The 18,645-nt window shown below is 34.0% G+C and overlaps 3 protein-coding genes across 6 annotated transcripts; 2 read left to right on the top strand and 1 right to left on the bottom strand.

The window, feature by feature from the left end:
* The first annotated feature begins 2,261 nt into the window (after positions 1–2,261).
* LOC132187522 (uncharacterized) lies at positions 2,262–6,068 on the top strand. Its single transcript, XM_059601861.1, has 3 exons — positions 2,262–2,724; positions 5,381–5,509; positions 5,712–6,068. Exons 1-3 carry the CDS (start codon positions 2,407–2,409, stop codon positions 5,886–5,888), a joined length of 624 nt encoding a protein of 207 aa, XP_059457844.1. The 5' UTR covers positions 2,262–2,406; the 3' UTR covers positions 5,889–6,068.
* Positions 6,069–6,316: 248 nt separating this feature from the next.
* On the bottom strand, positions 6,317–10,531 carry LOC132187520 (uncharacterized). Of its 2 annotated transcripts, XM_059601859.1 has the most exons (10): positions 10,361–10,531; positions 10,139–10,219; positions 8,585–8,674; positions 8,264–8,430; positions 7,428–7,497; positions 7,157–7,236; positions 6,973–7,035; positions 6,792–6,868; positions 6,569–6,652; positions 6,317–6,454 (listed from the first exon to the last, which is right to left on the bottom strand). In XM_059601859.1, exons 1-10 carry the CDS (start codon positions 10,436–10,438, stop codon positions 6,384–6,386), a joined length of 861 nt encoding a protein of 286 aa, XP_059457842.1. In that variant the 5' UTR covers positions 10,439–10,531; the 3' UTR covers positions 6,317–6,383. The 2 variants fall into 2 exon arrangements, with proteins under 2 accessions (XP_059457842.1, XP_059457843.1); XM_059601860.1 differs by having other exon boundaries at positions 6,317–6,652; positions 10,361–10,528.
* A 2,536-nt stretch (positions 10,532–13,067) lies between these two features.
* LOC132187340 (ATG8-interacting protein 1) lies at positions 13,068–17,772 on the top strand. 3 transcript variants are annotated; one of them, XM_059601627.1, is made up of 4 exons: positions 13,069–13,412; positions 14,283–14,368; positions 15,074–15,915; positions 17,503–17,772. In XM_059601627.1, the coding sequence occupies exons 3-4, from the start codon at positions 15,091–15,093 to the stop codon at positions 17,605–17,607; spliced, it is 930 nt and encodes a 309-aa protein (XP_059457610.1). In that variant the 5' UTR covers positions 13,069–13,412; positions 14,283–14,368; positions 15,074–15,090; the 3' UTR covers positions 17,608–17,772. The 3 variants fall into 3 exon arrangements, with proteins under 3 accessions (XP_059457611.1, XP_059457610.1, XP_059457609.1); XM_059601628.1 differs by lacking the exon at positions 14,283–14,368 and having other exon boundaries at positions 13,068–13,408; XM_059601626.1 differs by lacking the exon at positions 14,283–14,368 and having other exon boundaries at positions 13,072–13,412.
* Positions 17,773–18,645: the final 873 nt, after the last annotated feature.

The raw sequence follows: 18,645 nt of genomic DNA, 5'->3' as shown, positions 1-18,645 counted from the left end.
AATAACTGGTAATTTAGCAATGTTTACTTCCACTGGATGCTCATCGAATAATTCAAGAAAAAATTGAAGATGAAGAGTCGTGATCAAGAAGATTTTTAGAAGAACATAAGAAACATTATAGAATTGTATGTAAGAAATTCCGAAAGAATTGAATAGTCCTTTCACCAAAGAAAGTTGAGGTAGAAAAGGAATCCGTAGAATTTTTAAGATTAGTTTTAAATCAATCAAGTTTAAATCCCACCATCTCTCAATCTCATTCAAAATAAAAGAGTTTGAATTGAGCTATGTAGACATTTTAAAAATATAGAGAGATAAATAAATAAATAAAAACTTCTACGGCCACCACAAGAAGGTGATCGTCTACCCTATGAGCTATAACTAGCTTGAGAGTGTTTGATTTCCCCTTCTATACTTTCTCTTTTGTATGACCATCATTCCAATTGCTTTTTTGGCTTTGAGAGTGGAAAACCACCCCTTTTAGAATGAGAGATCATAGTTGGCCGCTTTTTTATGGGTGGTCAACTCACCTCTTAAAGTTATTTTTTTTGGATGACTGATTACTTTTTTGAAAATGAAATGACCGACCACCCTTCACTTTTTCGAATACTTTATCAAAAGAGTGGCCTTCAAGTTTTTTTGTTTCTTATTTATTTTAAAATGAACGTCTTAAATTGAAGAAATTGCAATTGCAATAGACCTCACTCAATATGAATCTCATTAAACTCTTTTTTTTTTTTTTTTTTTTCTTTTTCTTTTTAAAGTAACGGTTCAATTATGGCCAAATGATAGATGTTACACATATAAATTACAGCATGAGCCCATGGACCCGGCTTGTGGCAACCCAGAAGCATAGACATCATCAAAGCCCAAAACCCATAGGGGGGTGGGCACCATCAAAGGCCAGCGCTGTCTTGGGAAAACATGGTCGGGAGCACCCGCTTCTCGGTTGCAAAAGGTTAGCTACATAGAGAGACGGCCCGGAATAAACTACAAACCGAGCCTATCAAAATGATTGAATAAAAACCTCCGAAAACAAGTATGGAAAGATATTGTATTTATTGCTCAAGAAATATACAATGCGCTATTCACGGGATATGTAGGGCACCATTTGCAGGATGCACAATAACTGTCGAGGCAAATACACTTTGCCCTTAACGGTCACAAGATCGGATCATTAATTTGAATGCCCCCCAATTACTCAAGAATCCCGGGATTCCAGCCAGATTACCATATTTGGCTCAAGACGACCCAACCTATAAATATACTTACACACAAAGCGAGAAGGAATGCAACATATTTTTATTTTTGGAATTAAGGTCAAGATAAGGAACTAATATAGGCGTCGGAGAAGGATCCATCGGAACATCTTAGCAAATTCTTAACCTTTAAGAGTGGAATAAGGGCTCGAAGTTGTCCCTGTATTCACTGTGCCAACAGTATACTTAAATCCATTAAACTGAAAATAGAATTGAATCTATTTGATGTTGACCTTTTCTTTCCTTGTTGTAGTAGGTAGTAATTGGTTTTATAACTTTTTTCAGTTCGTTTTTAGTAATAGATGGTTGACGGGTCATCTTTTACTTCTACGAAAAACATTGGGAAAGTAATTTTCATACCAATTTACCAAATGCATGTCTTTTACACATTTTCTAAATTGCTTTGTAACTGTTTGATTACATATATGAAAAAAAAAAAAAAAAAACCAAAAATATTAATAAACAAACTAAAGCACTCAATTACTATATATTATTATATATTAATAAACAAATATTAATGAAAAAGTGACCCATTTAATAACTAAGTAAACCAAAAAATTAATACATATTGAGATCTTCAAAGCGGTTGATTTGTTTAAGAGAAGAAGTTGCTGATGAGAGTCATAAATTAAGAGTCAAGAAATGAATTACATATTTTATCATTATTTGGTAGCTTTTCATACCAATTAAAATGGAGTTTCTAAATTCAAGCACGAGGAGTGCTAGGCTTACCGCTTACAAAAAAATTTTACAGAAAAAAAATTTTTACAAACTGATGTGGCACGACATGATTATATTTTTTAAAATTTGAACTTATCTTATATCCAATCATGTTGTGCCACATCAATTTGTAAAAAAATTTCAGTAAAATTTGTTTGTAAACCTAGCATTCATTTTCAAACACAAAGTTTCGTAATTAGAATATATATATATATATGCAATCACGAAATTTGACATAAAAAAACAAGCCAAAAAAATAAAAAATAAAATCGAAATACATGCCCATGTAAAGAAGGCACAGAGGTTTCTGATAGTTAGAATGTTCATGTTTCACATGGCTTAGTCTACCGTGCGCCCCTAGTGCGCAGTTTAAAACCTCTTCAAAACCTATATATTCCCAAAACCACTCGTACCCTATCAAGATTCCACCATGCCGAACCAGTTGACGATTCTCCTCCTTCTCATTCTACCCTTCATCATTTCCCCAATTCCCCAATTCAGCCGCGTCGCCGAGGCCTCAAACCGAAGGGTCCACATCACGGACGATCTCGACGACGTCGTCGACGACGAGGAGGACGACGCCTGGAAGCAATGGGGCAAGAAATCGACGCCCTCGCCGGAGCTCGATCTCCGTCCCTCCGATTTGTCGGCCATGTCGGCGCCGGAGATCCAGGCCGAGATGATGAAGCGGCATTCCGGGCCCGCTTTCGGATTCGTTAAGCTCAGACCGGGCGTTCGCCGGTCCCGGGTAATGAAAAGTTTGGTTCTTGATTGGATTGAAGCTGAAATGTGAACTGGGTTTGTGATTTTGTGAGTAATTATTTATGGGTTTTGGTTTTTGTGACTTATTTATTTGGTTAATTTTTTGATTTGTAGTATATTAATCTTGTTTGATATGTATATGAGCTGCAATTGTGAATGACTATGGTGAAAGTAACTGAATATTTCCATGTATGGCCCCGCTCAATTTCTGTCATTGGAATAGAGGTTTGTGAGTTTTTGACATGAAATTGGATCTATATTTAGTTTCTTTTGTTATTTATTGAGTTATTAGAAATTAGAGTAATAAGTGGCCAATTGAATATTTTTGTCAATTTAAAATCTGGATCAGGAATTACCTTAAAAGAAAAGGTTTGCATTTTGGGATCACATTAAAAATTAGAGTAGTGGTTGTTTGAATTGGGATATGTTAATATATTAGGGGTGCAAAGGCGGTTACGGTTAGCGGTTAGTGGCAATAACCGCTAACCGTAACCGCCCTAGCGGTTAGTAAATTTCACTAACCGCAACCGCTAACCGCCTAGCGGTTAACGGTTAGCGGTTAGTGGCCGGTTAGCGGTTAGTGAAATAGATAACCGCCCGCTAACCGCTTTTTTAAAATTGGGCTTTTTTTTTGGGCTTTTTTTTACCCTCATTTTTTTTTCTTGTATTTTTAATATCTTCTTGGGCCCAATTGCTATAAATATTTGAATTGTCATTGGATCATATGATTAAGTGTTGATCTTATAAACTTACAAACAAACAAAAATACTTCAATTGTAGTTATAAGTAACACATTGTTTAATCCAATGTCAATTACTTAATTTGATATTATATGAATCACATTGTCATTGTCATTGTACATGAATAATTGATTAAGTATTGGAATTGTAATTGGATCATATAGTTAAATATTTATCTTATACATTTATATTATTCAATATGCATATAATATAACTATAAGCAATTATATATATATATATATAATTCAAAATTGTTCAAAATTGTTAATTTTCTTTTTTTTTTCTTTCAAAAAATGGTTAAATTTCTTTTTCTAAAAAATGTTCAAAAAATACATTAATACTTCAATTGTGATTATAAGTAACACATTGTTGAATCTAATGTCAATTACTTAATTTGATATTATATAATCATATAGTCTCATTAAATTATATCATATGATTCATATGATTAATTATTTAAATTCTTATCATATTTACTTATAATCTTTTTTCTTTGAATTGAACTTAATATCTAATGGTAAATGGTAATGTTCAAACTCCTAAATCCTAAATTCCTAAAGTATCTAATAATGCTTTAATTAAATTGTAGACTTGTAGTTATAAGTAACATATTGTTTAATTCAATTGAATCAATTGTGATTATCATTGTACATGAATCATATGATTAACTTGTAGACTTATGACTTATGAGTTATGTCATATTATATATGTATTATTTATTATTATATAATCATATGATTTAATGATCAAGTCATCATGTGATATAATCATATCAATTATAGTGATAATATATAAATTACTAAAATTATAATGATAATACATTAATACTTAAATTATGTTTATAAGTAACACATTGGTCATTGTTTAATCCAATGTCAATTACTTAATTTGATATTATACGAATCATATCATCATTGTACATTAATAATATGATTCACTTGAAGTCTTGAATAAAGTATTTGAATTGTCATTGAATCATATGATTAACTATTGATATTATACATTTATATTATTCATATACATATGTAGACTTATATAGACTTATAGGTTTATAACATACATTGGAAATAAGTCTCTAGATATTTAATTGTTGTATTAGTATGAATTAGTATGAATTAGTATACTTATGAGTTATGTCATATTATATATGTATAATTTGTTATTATATAATCAAATGATTTAATAATCAATCTCATGTGATATAATCATATAAATTATAGTGATAATATATTAATACTCAAATTGTGATTTAATTATTTTTTTTAAAAAATTGTGATTTAATGATCAAGTGATTATATGATATAATCATATAAATTATAGTGATAATATATTAATACTCAAATTGTGATTTAATTATTTTTAAAAAAATTGTGATTTAATGATCAAGTGATTATGTTATATGTATAATTATAAAAATATATTATATAAAAAGGCGGTTAGCGGTTAGCGGTTACGGTTAGTAGACCCAATAACCGCTAACCGCTAACCGCTAGGCGGTTATGGCGGTTAGGCGGTTAGCGGTTAATGCGGTTAAACGGTTAGGCGGTTAGGCGGTTGGCGGTTATAGCGGTTAGCGGTTAGCGGGCGGTTAAAAACCGCCCGCCTTTGCACCCCTATAATATATTATAGCTTTGCTATTGTGAGTACTATGCTGGTTGCGAGCATAGACTAATTAGTAAAAAAGTAATGCCGTTTAGTAATCTGTACGACTACCATACAATTGAGATGACGTAACAGTAAAAATTAGCCATTCATTTTTAAATGCTAATTTTCACATCCTTCGTTTTGTATGTGTTTTCCGGTTCTTGTTTTAGTCTCTTTTTTCTTATCTTTGTTTCAGGTGGTAAATTATGCAAGTAGAGGGAAATCTTTTTAATTGTGTTCTGCTCTTGTTTTCTTCAGGATATGGTAGCTGAGACTATTAAGAAATGGACAAAAGTTCTGAGAACCGGAGCTATTGAGGCGAAGTTCATGGGTGTTGATCTAAGCACAATCATGTTCAGTATGGAAAGAGGCCAAGATACATCTGAGGTATGCTTTTGTTCTCCAAGTCCAAAGAGGTTAACATCCATTTACTGCTGAGATTTTTTCACTATGTTCACTGAAGAACTTGCTCATCCATATTAGATGTGTATCTTTTTCGCAAACAAACAAACAAAACCTTCAGCAATTGAAATGAGAAGCACATTATTACTGTCTACATTGAGTTTCTCATATTTATGCATTTTCCCAGTTGAAGGATTTTGTGTTGAACCAAGCAGAGGCATATGAGATGAAGATTGGGGATCAAGTTTTTCGAAGGCCTGGAGATCCTCCTTTGGAGGAACTTGTTGCAGAGCTCCACAACGAGAAAAGCAAGCTGGATAATACTAGTCCCCCCAAAAAAGACGATTTTAAAGAAGAGTTGTAGTTGACTAGTAATCCTCCTGGTATGAAAATACCATATTGCGGATTAATGCTCTTCTTATTAGGTTTGTAGTCTCTGACTGTAGCACCTTCAGGCTTCAGCTCCCTGCACTCTTCTTTTCTTGCATCTTATTGACCTATAAACTCATTCAAGATCTTATTGATCTTATTGTTCAGTTACTTCTTGGCTCCATCCTTAAGCTTCATAATTTAGTGCAAACTGAGAATTTTGCTCTCTTTTAAGAGAAGGTGAAAAATGGCCAACGACTTTCGACAACTTCCACCAGAGGTCCGGCAATTTGAGAAAGATAAGCTTACACTTGAAAAATTGTTTGTGGTTTTAAAAAAGGGAAACCATTTTACAAAAATTATAAAAAAAATTATGATCAAAACCAAAAATATTTTTCCAATAAAAAAAAAAAAAATGGCATAAAATGTGAAAGCGTGAAACGGACAACTTTTTCTTCTTCTTTTGAGATAGTAAATGAACAACTACTAATTACTTGTACATAATGCTGGCAATGGAAAGTTCCTTTATTTGCTGAAGTTCAATAGCTCCGGTCGACAGTTCCGTATGAAAGAAAAGGAGAAAGCATTTCAGACTTCATGGTAAAAAAAAAAAAATGCCACCTTAAGTGAAGGGGGATATTTTTCATCTAAAGGACGGCTATTTCAGCTTCTTACTAAAGTCAGAGAGCTCGAGAAGATGAATTCTGGGAATGGTAGCAGCTTCTTCTCGCTCTTTCCGGGTGTTGTACCCCCAATCACCTGCTCCAAACAACCCAGCATAGCATTTAAACCCCCATGATTTTTAACAAAATAATGCGCTACATGGAAACCAAAAGAGGCAAGGAGGAAGAAGTATGAAGAGCGCATGGGATACTGATGTGAGAGAGAGAGGATTTACCTAGATACAAATTCCATCCATCTAGTTCAGGCTCTTTAATGACATTTTTTAAGGTTGCAAGTCGATCTTCCACAAAGCTGGTTACGATAGCATCGGAGTGGTCTCAGTTGAGTTAAACTTTTCCAGACAAAATGCAACAAATTGGTCAGGTATGAATTGGTAAGACAGCAAAATATCTTACTGTAGTGTCAGTCCTTGGTGCTCTGGTTTCTTCTGAAGCTGCTTCAACACTTCTACCTTGGGACTGGAAAGAGCATTTAGGAATCAGGGAAGAAAAATAAGAAATCAAAAAAGGAGATAAATTGTGTTAATTGTCAAAGAAATAGAAACAATGTCGTAAGCATAGAAGTAATATGCATACTAACCCAGAGCCAAGACCATATATTCTTTCGGGTGGTATTATTACTCCTGCAAGCTCACGGAGTAAAGCATCTGCAAATCGGCTCTGAAAATACGCAGGAGGAGAGGGGGGTAGATGACACATGAAAAAACATATATAATTTCTTAAGAATGAAATTTGCAAATTGCGCATTGTTATGTATTGGCAAATAGGAGGGGCAATCTGAGGCAAATATACGAGGCATTGAAACTGCTCTAGTGCCAACGCCTCCTTTACCCGTGGGGAGAAGGCCATACCTGTTTTGTGGTGACTATATATAACCTTGAGCTTGCAAATTTCAGTGCATCAGGAACACCTGGATAGAATCTGGAGAGATGCATCGGATGATCAATTATGTGGATCTTATGCAACCAGAGTAATAGAAGTTATTTGGTTTATGATATGCAAATCTATGGTGGACAGACAACTAGGGCTCTAAACAGATTGGTTCGCAGCTTATAATGTCAATCCACTTTACATGTAGCAAGCATATACTGCGCTGAGCTTGTCTGGGCATCACAAGTCTATCCGAAGGGCCAAACATCGTTACATGAAAATATACCTTCTTTGAATCAAACACAAATCTAGTAAAAGCAAAACCCATCAATGTCGTACATAGTAGGGGTTGTTTGGATATTGAGTGATTTCTTACATCAAAGTTCTATAAAGAAAAGAAAAAGAATCCCAGTGTAACCCACAAAAGCCAGCATGCACATGCACACACAAAATGATATTCCATAAGACTAGCACTATGAAAGAGAGGGTCTGAAACTCAATCTCAAAAAACTCGTAGAACCATAATGAGTATCCTTTTCTTTAAAGACATATATATTATTGTAGATTATCCCCTGGATGCAACAATTTATAACCCTGACAAAATGGGTCAAAACTCAAACTTCATAAGCTCTGCCAGGAGATGCCAATGATCCAACAGATACTAATTTTCAAAAGCATAACCAGTTTGCAACTTTCTTCTAAAAATTTAAAAAGTTACTATGAAGTTTGCTTCTATTTCCATGTACTTTACTTTTTGTTAATGGTATGTTTACCAGGAGAGTTAAATGATTGATCTCATCTCAAAAATCTTGATTACCTATTTGCACCAATCCAAGTTGGCAAGTCCTTCTCCAGCCATTCATCCCTGACCTTTCCAAAAAGATCTATCAGAGGATCTCTATTCTCAGCCCATTCTTCCATAATGACAGGCTTTAAATTTGACCAATTCTCCAATATACCATCAACTGTGAGTCCCTCTGCAACCTTGCCGATAGAAGCATGATAATCAGAACCATAAACGTTAGGTCCAGTCTAAGAAACTTGCAGACTGGTTCAATTGTGATCAAGAATAAATCTGAAATGATAACAAGAGTCTCCGTATCCGATGGATGGCAGAGTCGAGTGCATATATACCCACCGAGGACTTCCGAATAGAAGGTATTCTCATCTCCAATAATAACCTCACAAGTAAGAGGTTTTCATATCCAGTTTCCACCACAGGTCGCACCTGCCAGAGTGTAAAACAGGAATATATTGACATCACAATTATTGACAAAAAATTGAAGTGAATATGTCCATGACCACCATGTAAAGTAATTGATGATGAAAATTTTTACAACACAGTTAATCAACATAACATGGGAAACAAACTGATTGCAAAGTTTTGACAGGAAGGGGAAAGAAAAGAAAGAAATGAGAATCTTGGTAGTGAAATTACTAAGAGACATTAGGTGAAAAGAAAACAGTGCCTTCAAATAGGAGGAATAAACAACAACTTAGTATCAAGTATTAATAACAGGAAACAGGAGCAACCTTAAGGAAATATTTATGATGTAGTAAGTGCAAAAAAACTCTTAAAATAACATTTTATTTTTAATTTGTGCAGCGGGAGTGAGAGAGTTTGAATATAATTTGAAAAAGAAGGCACTGCACAAATTTCTCTTTTACCCTTTCCTTGGAAAAGGGAGCTCCATATGGTTTTCAGCATCAAATGAAGCTTGGCCCTACATTCCAGCCACCTCCAGTCCTTTAAAGTACTAGATTCCTCAAATCATTGAGTTTAGCCAATAGGAAAAAAGACTTGTAGCATTGCAACTTGAATTGATTTATATTTTTGGATTAATTATCTTTTTAGGTTTTCACGTTTTTTATTTTTTCTCACCAAGGTTTCAATTCGTATCACATATGGCCAAAAGGGGTAGTTTTGGCCACCTCTTTTGGCCATTGAGAGTGACTGAAACCATTCCCATGGCAGTCCGTTAGTTTGGCTGACGGAATGGTGATAGATGTACTAAACTGGTATTTACTCATAAGTCAAGTATCATATGTGATACGAATTGAAACCTAGGTGATAAAAAATAAAAAACGTGAAAACCTAGGTACTAAAAAAATAATTAACCCTGTATTTTTTCCTTAACATTTGAATTCAAATATTTACCACCCACTACGGAAAATAGGAGCTATCATAAGCTTCTTCTTTTTTTCCTTTGATTTTTTTTTTTTTTTAAAGAAAAAGAAAAAAAAAAAAAGACTCTGCTTCTATCTTGAACCACCATTTGTTATTGTTTGATGGCCCATAATAATAATGAATCTCTACCTTTGACTTCCAAGTAATAGCCCACAGGTTCACTCTTGTTTTTTTTCTTCTTTTTTTTTCCCCTTTCAAATCAGGAATAAAAAATGGCCATCTCATAATTAATTTCCATCCTTTGGACTCTTGAGTTAAAATGCATCAATCATTTGTTATATATTTCTCTTCTTTTTTTTCTTCCTAACTAATATTAATAATTAATATGCAATAATTTTATATCATTAGTATTCAAGTTTCAAGTTTCTTTCGTCTTTCCATGTCTGCAACAATTTCCTAACCTTTTCTCACCCAATAACTCGATTGCTACTATAATCAGATCCTATAAAGTTTTCTTATCCCATAAATTTTCAAACAGAATCTATCAATAGCTTAGGAGCTTACTATATACATCTGGTCGACAATCCAACCCTCCATGGTCGAATCCACGCCGTCAAACAAAGCCGGCCATCTCACTTTAGCAGCCTACAAAGCATTTAGCAAAAGAAAAGGCATAAACGGAAATACGAAATACAAAGTCAAATTTATTCCTTTCTTTTTCTCCGATTTCTCAGCAATTCAACAAATAAATCTAGAGAGAGAGAGAGAGAGAGAGAGAGAGAAGACCTTCACAGCAGAGCGAGAGCTCTCTCCGCAGCTATCGCAGAGAACTCCATCGAAGTCTAAGGCGTACAGATCCCCCATTTCTCTCTCTCACTCTCGCCCTTGCGATTTTCTTTTGTTCTTTGAAGATAAATTTAGTTTTTGTGATTTTTATTACCCGCCATCCAAACAACGCCTTTTCTCCTTTGGCTCTTCCGTAGGGAAGTCGACAGGTAGGCTTTGTTTCCATTGCCAACGAAATTCTGAATTGGTGGCATTATAATTTTTTAAAAATCTTAATTATTATTTTCAAATTAAATAATTTAAGTTTTATAATATTTTAATTCGTTATAGATTTTGATATGATAAAATTTTAATTATTTAATTTAAAAGTAATTATTAAGCTTTTAAAAAATTAATATAACACAATATCTTAAAAATTGTAAAAGAATTTGATAGTTTAAACGTTTAGATCAAATGCGTCCATAATGTCATTTAAATTGACACAATATATACTATTAAATGTAACAAATAAAACATGAATAGTGAAATGATGAAGATAATCTTCTAATTAGTTAATCGGGAAATAAAACTCCCTAATTTTTATTTTTTGTTCATGTGCCAACTATTTTTCACTTAAAACTTACCTCATGATTTTCATATTTTTTTGGAATTGAGATCCCAAATTTCAATTTGATGAAATACAAACTCTTCTTTTAAATATTTGAAAATTGAGACCTCCATTAGTATTTTTCATCAAATATATAACATGAATGATATAAAAATACAATCATATCCTTACCCTTCCATTCCAGTTTTAAATAGGTCGGCCTACTAGGAGGTATAGCCTATTTGAGATTGCGTATAAGAGACCTAAAAGTACTTTTAACACTCAAAAAGACCGTTTGAAAAAAAAAAAAAAAAAAAAAAAAAAAAAAAACTCGTTTGGTAAAAAAAATTAAAAGCACTTTTAAGGGTAAAAAAAGTTTAAAAATGGCCAAAAATCACTTTTGGTAAAAGCTTAAAAATCAAGTTTTTGCACAAAAACTCTGTTTGACTTAAAATTTATATTTCTCAAACGCAATTACAAACAGACTCTTAAGAGGTAAGTAACATCTCTTATCCTTCTATGCAAGTTTTTTTTTTTTTTTTTTTTTTTTTTCCTACATGTCTGCATAAGGAAAGGAGGAAAAAGATTTAAACTAGTGACCTCTGTTTTATGAAGTGTAGTCCTCACCGATTAATCTATCCCTTTAAGACATATTTTAAATTGGTTGAATAATAGATTCGTTATTTTATTTATTTTCTTCTTCTTTTTCTGTGTCTGGTTCCAAACACAGGTATAAAATGATGTCAAATGATTGAGAGACTGGTGCCACAATGATGACTATGGTGGCTTTAGGTAAATGTCCTCATCAGTTTTAGTATTTCCTATTACAAAGCGAGCAATTATGCACTTAACTTTGCCTTTTGGCCCGCACTTCGTCATCACAATTCAGCCTTTTGCCAATTGCCATTCTTTTATGCCGTCATTGTGACCAGAGGAGTATGCCTGTTCAATAAGCTCACATAAACTAATGTGCTTGCACAAGCTATAACAATCATTCACTTTCAGAATTTGGTGCAGTGCCTTAATAACAATTTAAGGTAATTTTATTTTAAACCCCTGAATTATTAAATGATTTTAGAAGTTTCTAAATTTCAAAACTTTTAAATTTTGACCAATTAACTTTCAATTACAATCAATTTGAATCATTTCGTCAGATTTTAAATGTTACAAGTGAGACAATGATGTTTATACCTCTGACTTTTTTATACAATCTCAAATTTACCTTTTAATTCCAAATGAACAAGTTTTTTAAAAAATAAAGCTAAAAAAATCAGGAATATTTTGGTTTTTTTATAGGTAAATTAGGAAAGTTAACCGCTAAATCTGACAGATGAGTTCAAATTGACTGTAATTGAAAGTTTAAGGGTCTAAATTTAAAGGTTTTAAAGTTTGGGAGCTTATCAAATGAGTCAAATTGCATGGTTATTAAGAGGTCTAAAGTGAAGTTACCCCTAACAGTTTTTTTTTTTTTTTCAAATTTGGTTGATTCGGTCTATTTAATTAACATATGCCTTTAAGAGCATGTGTTTAATGCCTCCAACTCCATAGGGTTAGGTTTATTAATCTTAAAGATTTTGAGACGCAAGTGTCATAAATAGTACTCATAGAGCATTAATTACAACATTATGCTGTGTATGCATTTGCAAGATTTGTGTTTTACATTGACAATTGACAAATATAAATTAAAAGAGCAGTTAATATATCTAAGCGGACACAAGCCCATTAATTTAGGATCTTGAATTAAAAATGGTGTCATAGTATATATATATATATCAACTTATTCTTCTTTGACTATTTGTTTCTCTTGCAACAACTAGTATCAGAATCCATGGTTAAATCTGAACAAACCAAACGAGTAATTGTAAATAGAAGTTACTCTTGTGTCTATTTATTGTCATTCCATGAATGAGGTAGCTTTTAAAATCACAATTTAATCAAAATTTAATAACAATTAATTACAAGCTTAATGATAATTTAAAAAAGCACTATCATTTTAAAATAACACCGAAAAAAACTTGTAGCATCCGCCACAAATCATCCCTTAGCGGAAGAAAGAAAGACTTCGCCGCTTTGGGCAATAGAGCTCGTCCTCACGCTACAAAATTGACCTGCGTCACAGTAAGTTACTGCCCTTCCGTACACGCAAAAGCAAACGCAAAGCAATAGGATTACCGGATTAATACCAGTAACCAGTGACCATAATCCTTGTGTGTAGAAGCACGGAAAACCATTATCCACTGGACGTCAGCCTTAAACCTACCATAGCCGGTCGATCCGATTCATCTGGAGCCATAATTACCGGTACCTCCGGTTAGCTGCATCTCCTAGACTCTTAACCCAAGAAAGCTCAGTATAAAGATCCGTTTTCTGCGCACTTCGAGACAGTTTCAACCTCATCGGAACGTCGTCGTTTCCATCCCCGATTGCCCCTTTTGTGGTGGATCTCGTCCGATTTGGGTTCTGTGGGTACTTTCTCTGCTTAATCTCTTTCTCGTCGATTCTTCGATGGAATATTAACATTCGATCGTTGGTTTTTGTTTACCTGATAGGCCATAATTTTTCTGTTTCCATTTTTGATTCATTTTTTGTAGGTTGACGATCTGTATGGTGGTTCATATGTTTTTTTTGGATCTGTATGTCTATGTTTCTGCGACTGTTATTGAATTTTATTCACAATTTGTTTACATATGTGATTGATTAAGGTTTTTCCAAGAGTTTAGTTGAATTGGCTGTTGTTGTTAGATGAGATTGAATTTATTGGAGGAGTAAGAATAAATCATTGTTTAAACACGTAACAATCTTTATGTTCTTCTACATATGCTCGTGGGAAAATTGTTTGTTCTATATATATATAAGCAGTGTTAAGAACAAATTATCCTGGAAATGGTTTAAATATGCATATGCTTGTTGGTTTGACAAAGATAAGTAATATGCGAATATTAGCAGTGTGTCACTAATTTCAGCTAAGTGGCTGCCAATCTATAAGTAGAAAGTACATCGAAGTTTTTCTGTATTTTTTATATTTAAGGGTTGAATGAATAATGGATGATGAAAGTAATTTTACAATTAGTGTTTCCATTTTGAATTTTCCAATTGAGGTCGCATGAATTTTTTTATTTTTTTATTTATTTTTTTGTTTAGTGTTTGTCTGCTGAAATTGAAAGGTAGATAAGTATGTGAGAAAAATGTATTAGTCTTGTGATTTATGGAGTCTCAAGCTTTGTTTATTTCAATGTAAAATATTTTATGGGAGAAAATTTTTGGACTTTGGGAAAAATCATTGATTTTACAATGTTTTAGTTGGGATTCTGAAAATCATGTTGAAAACGTCTACAGATGTTTGTTTGGTACTGGAAACAGCCCCAAGCTAGAAACTTCTGAAAACCAATGCATCTCACGGCCAATGACTCAAAATTAAAAAGGTACAAAAAAAAAAAACCCGCCAAAAATCATCCAAAAAGAAATCACCAAGTACTGCATAGAAGCACATCTTAGCAAATGGTGGTGGCATCCTATAAGGCCAAACACCTCATAATTTTTTTTTTGTTGGGGGAGAAGAGACGTTTTGAAAATGGATTATGCTTCTCTAAGGTGGAAGACATTTTCAAGGGTTTACATTTTTCCGTTGACTAGCATTTTCCGCCTGCATCAAAATGCTGAGAAATGCAGAAAATATTTTATGTTAAAACAAATGAAGCCTTAGGATTGAAAATTTGAAATAATTCTGTTCTTCTCGTTGTTGAGCTAGTTGTTATTTTATCAGTTTTTTAAAGTCTCTAATAATAGAATTAGTATAATGTATTTGGATTTGGCTAGAACGTCAGAAGCTTAGCTCTTTGAAGATCTTGAATTGATGTTGTGTGGAGCAATGTTTTCATATCTTTTAGTGACAAGAAAGAAAGCCTTACTATATCTGAAGCTATTTTATATTCAAAATATCCTTTGAAGCATCCCTCTTAAGGGTATTCTTTTGTTCTTTTATCGAAAGTTAATTTTGCAGTGTAGTAAAACAGAACTTCCATTAAGTTTTGTGTTTGCATACCATGTTCAACACTATATCAATATTTTATTTCTCCTGTGACTTCTATTTTAACTTCCATTTTCAATTTGGTGATTGTGAAATATAGGAAATAAGGACTGGAGGATGGCAGATATTGAGGAGGGAGAGGAACATACCTCACGTGGGACTGAATGGGAAGTTGTGTCACTTACAGCATCAACATATGCTGCTGCTCCTGGCCCAAAAGAAGTTGAAAAGGATGGTGACAATGGTAATACTTATCGAGAGGGTGATGCAGTTGAAACATCTCGTGCTTTGTTCATGTCTCACCATTTTGTCTTTCCACCCAGTGAGCATGAGAATTTGCCTTTGGAAAATGTCGACAAACAAGGAGGTAAGGACGTGGTATCTGAATTTGATGCTGAAGAAGCTGGTAGATCTAGTGGAAAGGATGAAGAAAATTGGACCTTTAAAGGGTTAACTGTACCAGACGAGTTCCCCGGAGTACAGTTTTTTGATGAGATGGGTAGTACGTTATCCATCCATGGTAAAGAGTTTCAGGAAGGCACTACTCTCCAAGGATTAAATTTGGTCGAAAAAGAGCAAAGTATATATAGTGCTGCTGCGTATGATTCTTTACACAGTGAAACAGCCCTTGTTGGTTCAACCACATATGGAGAGAACATGGCTGTTCCTGGACTAAATGAGCAAGGCTTAGATTTTTCTCCAGATATCTCATTATCCCCACCACTTGCCAAAGATGATAAACATGATGGGTCTGACCTTCCTTGTGGAGCTTGGTGGAAGAGAAGGGCAGCTTCCCTATATGCACATGCAAAAGAGGCAAATACATTTTGGTCTATTTTCATTGCCGCAGCTGTCATGGGTCTTGTATTACTTGGGCAGCGATGGCAGCAGGAAAGGTGGCAAGCTCTGCAACTTAAGTGGCAGATCAGCATCAATAATGAGGTATGTTGATTGAAACTGATTGCTATTTTTTTTTTTCCTTTTAATCATGCTTATGCTTTCAATTGAGTGACATGTTCTACTCTGCTATTTGGTAAAGAAATTTTTGCATGTAAAATTTGTTGTTTAAGATGACATCGGAATGGACTTTGCTCTTTTTATACATGCAATTCTCAAGGAGTTCCAGCACCTGGCCTTTTATGCAATAATTAATTGAGTAAGAAGCCGCAAGGGTATGAACAAAGCCTATTTCATAGATCAGCAAATCAGAAATACACACACGTGCACACGGTACTGGAGGAGTTGAAACCAAACTCTTCATGTTGCAAAAGTGAGATTTTGAACAGTGGTGGTTATTCTAAGTAGTTCTCACACATGAAACCAATGAACTGCATGGCTTCAATCCTCGCGAGTTGAATCTTTAGATGTTGGGTCAGATTTTAAAACCACAAACCATTTTAAAGGTGCTTGACCTAATGGGTGATTGCTTAATTTTTAGCTTGGTGTTGGTTATTCTGTCCATGAAAGACCTTAATTTTTATAAATGGGTCTAAGCTACGATGCTCTATATTGAAATTTTATTATGAATAACTCAAGTGTAGAATTTTGTGTGGCCCTTTTTGGATTTGTAACTTTCTCAGCTAATGTATGCGATGGAAAAATTATATTGGTAGCAAACCGAGGTGCTAATTTTACAGGTGTAGGAGCTAACCTATTGCTTAAGGGTTTTTTTTTTTAAAAAAAAATTTTAATTTATTATTATTATTATTATTATTTTTTAAAAAAAGGAATAAGATTACTTGAAAAAATTAAAACGAAAACACCTTTAATACCTTATGTTATTTAAAATTGTGAAAGGACACTGCATCAATTTTGTACAAAAACCATTGCCTCAGCATCCACATTTTCTTATTGAAAATCCACCTTTCAGAAATTTTACTAATGAGAAACAAGTTCTGACTATCCACACCTTTGAAATGAAAAAGAAAAGAAATTCTGATGTAAAGGATAGAACAAAGGGTTCACATGTTTGGAATGCACCTATTATGAAAACCTGCTGACATTATTGTATGAAACGTTGGAAAGCAGTACAATAATCATGCACATGTTTTTATCTTATATGACTTAACAAAGGCATGAGTGCAGATTCATTGGGTTAGGGTTCATCCTAACATTGACCCCAAAAAAGAAAAATGCTTAGTTATGGATTAATTTCTCATGCTTTTAAAGTAGGTAATCCGTGAATGGTATTGTTGGTGTGAAGGGTTCAATTCTTCTTTTTCCTTATTACTTCAACTTAATTTTTTTTTTTTGTTCCATATTATGTTTAATCTTTAATCATTTTCTTTTGAAGGATTTTACTCAATATTCGTTGCAGTAATACATGAATTAATACTTGATCTTAAGTTTAATTGGATTCAAATCTTGTTTAACCCCTGAATGCTTGCTTCTCCTTCATTATTGATGAAAATATTTCAAATATCGGTGTGTTGCCTTTATTTACCCGATGTTTGATTCCTTTTTTGTTTTTTCACCTTGCCATCTACCGACACTAATTTTTTGCTTCTCTTCTGGCAACGATGTTGAAAGAGGACGGGCAGGATGCTGGGTCCCATAACTCGACTTAAAGATGTTATTGTCGGCGGCCACCGGCGTGGTTCCGTTATCAGGGGCAGCTCCTTAAGTGAGAGTTAAAGATGATGGCGAAAAATGCTAGAGAGAGGTTGGGGTTGTGAAACATTAGTTTGTTGTTGTGTGTTGTGGTTCCACCTATTTTTCTTTTGACAAGCTACATGGTATATATGTAAGTTTGATATTGTTTCTGTATTTTGATGGTATTTTCTTAAGTTGCTTTGTATAGCTTTGGGGCGTCAAATCAATGCATCTTTTCAAAAATTGCGCTGCCTAAAGCCATACAAGAAGAAAGGGAAAGGAGCAGGATTGCCAGTATTCATAATTTTTACCGACATGAAACTCCCCAGTTTGGCTTGATTGGGAGAGGATAATGATATGCTAATGCTGTTATGATAACTACAGAATCTCCCATAAAAAACATCCAACGGATCGGATTTAAGCTTACTGTTTTTAAGTAAAACTATATCGTATAAGCTAACGAAGCCGTTCACACCGTCAAAAAGGAGTTTTCTTCCATCTCTCTCTCTCTCGCTGGTTTTTGATTTGGCTCCCACCTGAGTTTCTCACTGACGACGAAAGGTATGAATGATAAATTTTGAATCTAACAAATGAAGGCGAGGATGGTTTTCCGTACTTTTTTGTTGTTCGTTTTCCGTAGTATTTTTCCATGGAAGGGCAGGTTGTTAAGTACCAGAAAGCATTACTTGCTTTGAGTATGAGTTGCTGAAAAACCCCAGAAAGCATGTCATCCCTCTCTTTCGTTTGATCTAAATCCAGTTCTATTCACAAAAGGCCACGGACTCTGTTTTGCGCCTGAAACTTTGGTTTACAATTCCACCGACTCTGGCAAAATCTTCAATTCTCCATAATATATATTCTCTGGATTTTCTCTGAAGAAAACCCTAGAATCCCAGATCGCCTCCAATCCATCACACACCAGAGCAGACGTATAACAAATACTCGATGGAGGGGGCCATCGTCGTTCAATCAACTGATATTGTTTCATCTCCCCTAGAAAATAAGAAAAGAAAAACTGATGGTTCTTCTTCATCATCATCTCCTCCTCCTCCTTACGACGTCCTCATCTCTCTGCCTATC

The sequence above is a fragment of the Corylus avellana genome, chromosome ca7, assembly GCF_901000735.1.
Source record: "Corylus avellana chromosome ca7, CavTom2PMs-1.0".
NCBI classification, from domain to species: Eukaryota; Viridiplantae; Streptophyta; class Magnoliopsida; order Fagales; family Betulaceae; genus Corylus; species Corylus avellana.
The sequence above is the reverse complement of the archived record's forward strand: the minus strand, read 5'-3'. Positions and strand labels throughout refer to the sequence as shown.

What these genes read in the sequence shown, in the direction of transcription:
- LOC132187522 (XM_059601861.1), top strand. Translation starts at nt 2,407, where the DNA reads ATGCCGAACCAGTTGACGATTCTCCTCCTTCTCATTCTACCCTTCATC. An exon ending in CGGGCGTTCGCCGGTCCCGG is followed by an intron (nt 2,725 to 5,380) that starts GTAATGAAAAGT and finishes TGTTTTCTTCAG; the next exon opens with GATATGGTAGCTGAGACTAT. An exon ending in GAGGCCAAGATACATCTGAG is followed by an intron (nt 5,510 to 5,711) that starts GTATGCTTTTGT and finishes GCATTTTCCCAG; the next exon opens with TTGAAGGATTTTGTGTTGAA.
- LOC132187520 (XM_059601859.1), bottom strand. Translation starts at nt 10,438, where the DNA reads ATGGGGGATCTGTACGCCTTAGACTTCGATGGAGTTCTCTGCGATAGC. An exon ending in ATATAGTCACCACAAAACAG is followed by an intron (nt 7,237 to 7,427) that starts GTATGGCCTTCT and finishes GCGTATTTTCAG; the next exon opens with AGCCGATTTGCAGATGCTTT. An exon ending in TGGATGGAATTTGTATCTAG is followed by an intron (nt 6,653 to 6,791) that starts GTAAATCCTCTC and finishes TGTTTGGAGCAG; the next exon opens with GTGATTGGGGGTACAACACC.
- LOC132187340 (XM_059601628.1), top strand. Translation starts at nt 15,091, where the DNA reads ATGGCAGATATTGAGGAGGGAGAGGAACATACCTCACGTGGGACTGAA. An exon ending in AGATCAGCATCAATAATGAG is followed by an intron (nt 15,916 to 17,502) that starts GTATGTTGATTG and finishes CGATGTTGAAAG; the next exon opens with AGGACGGGCAGGATGCTGGG.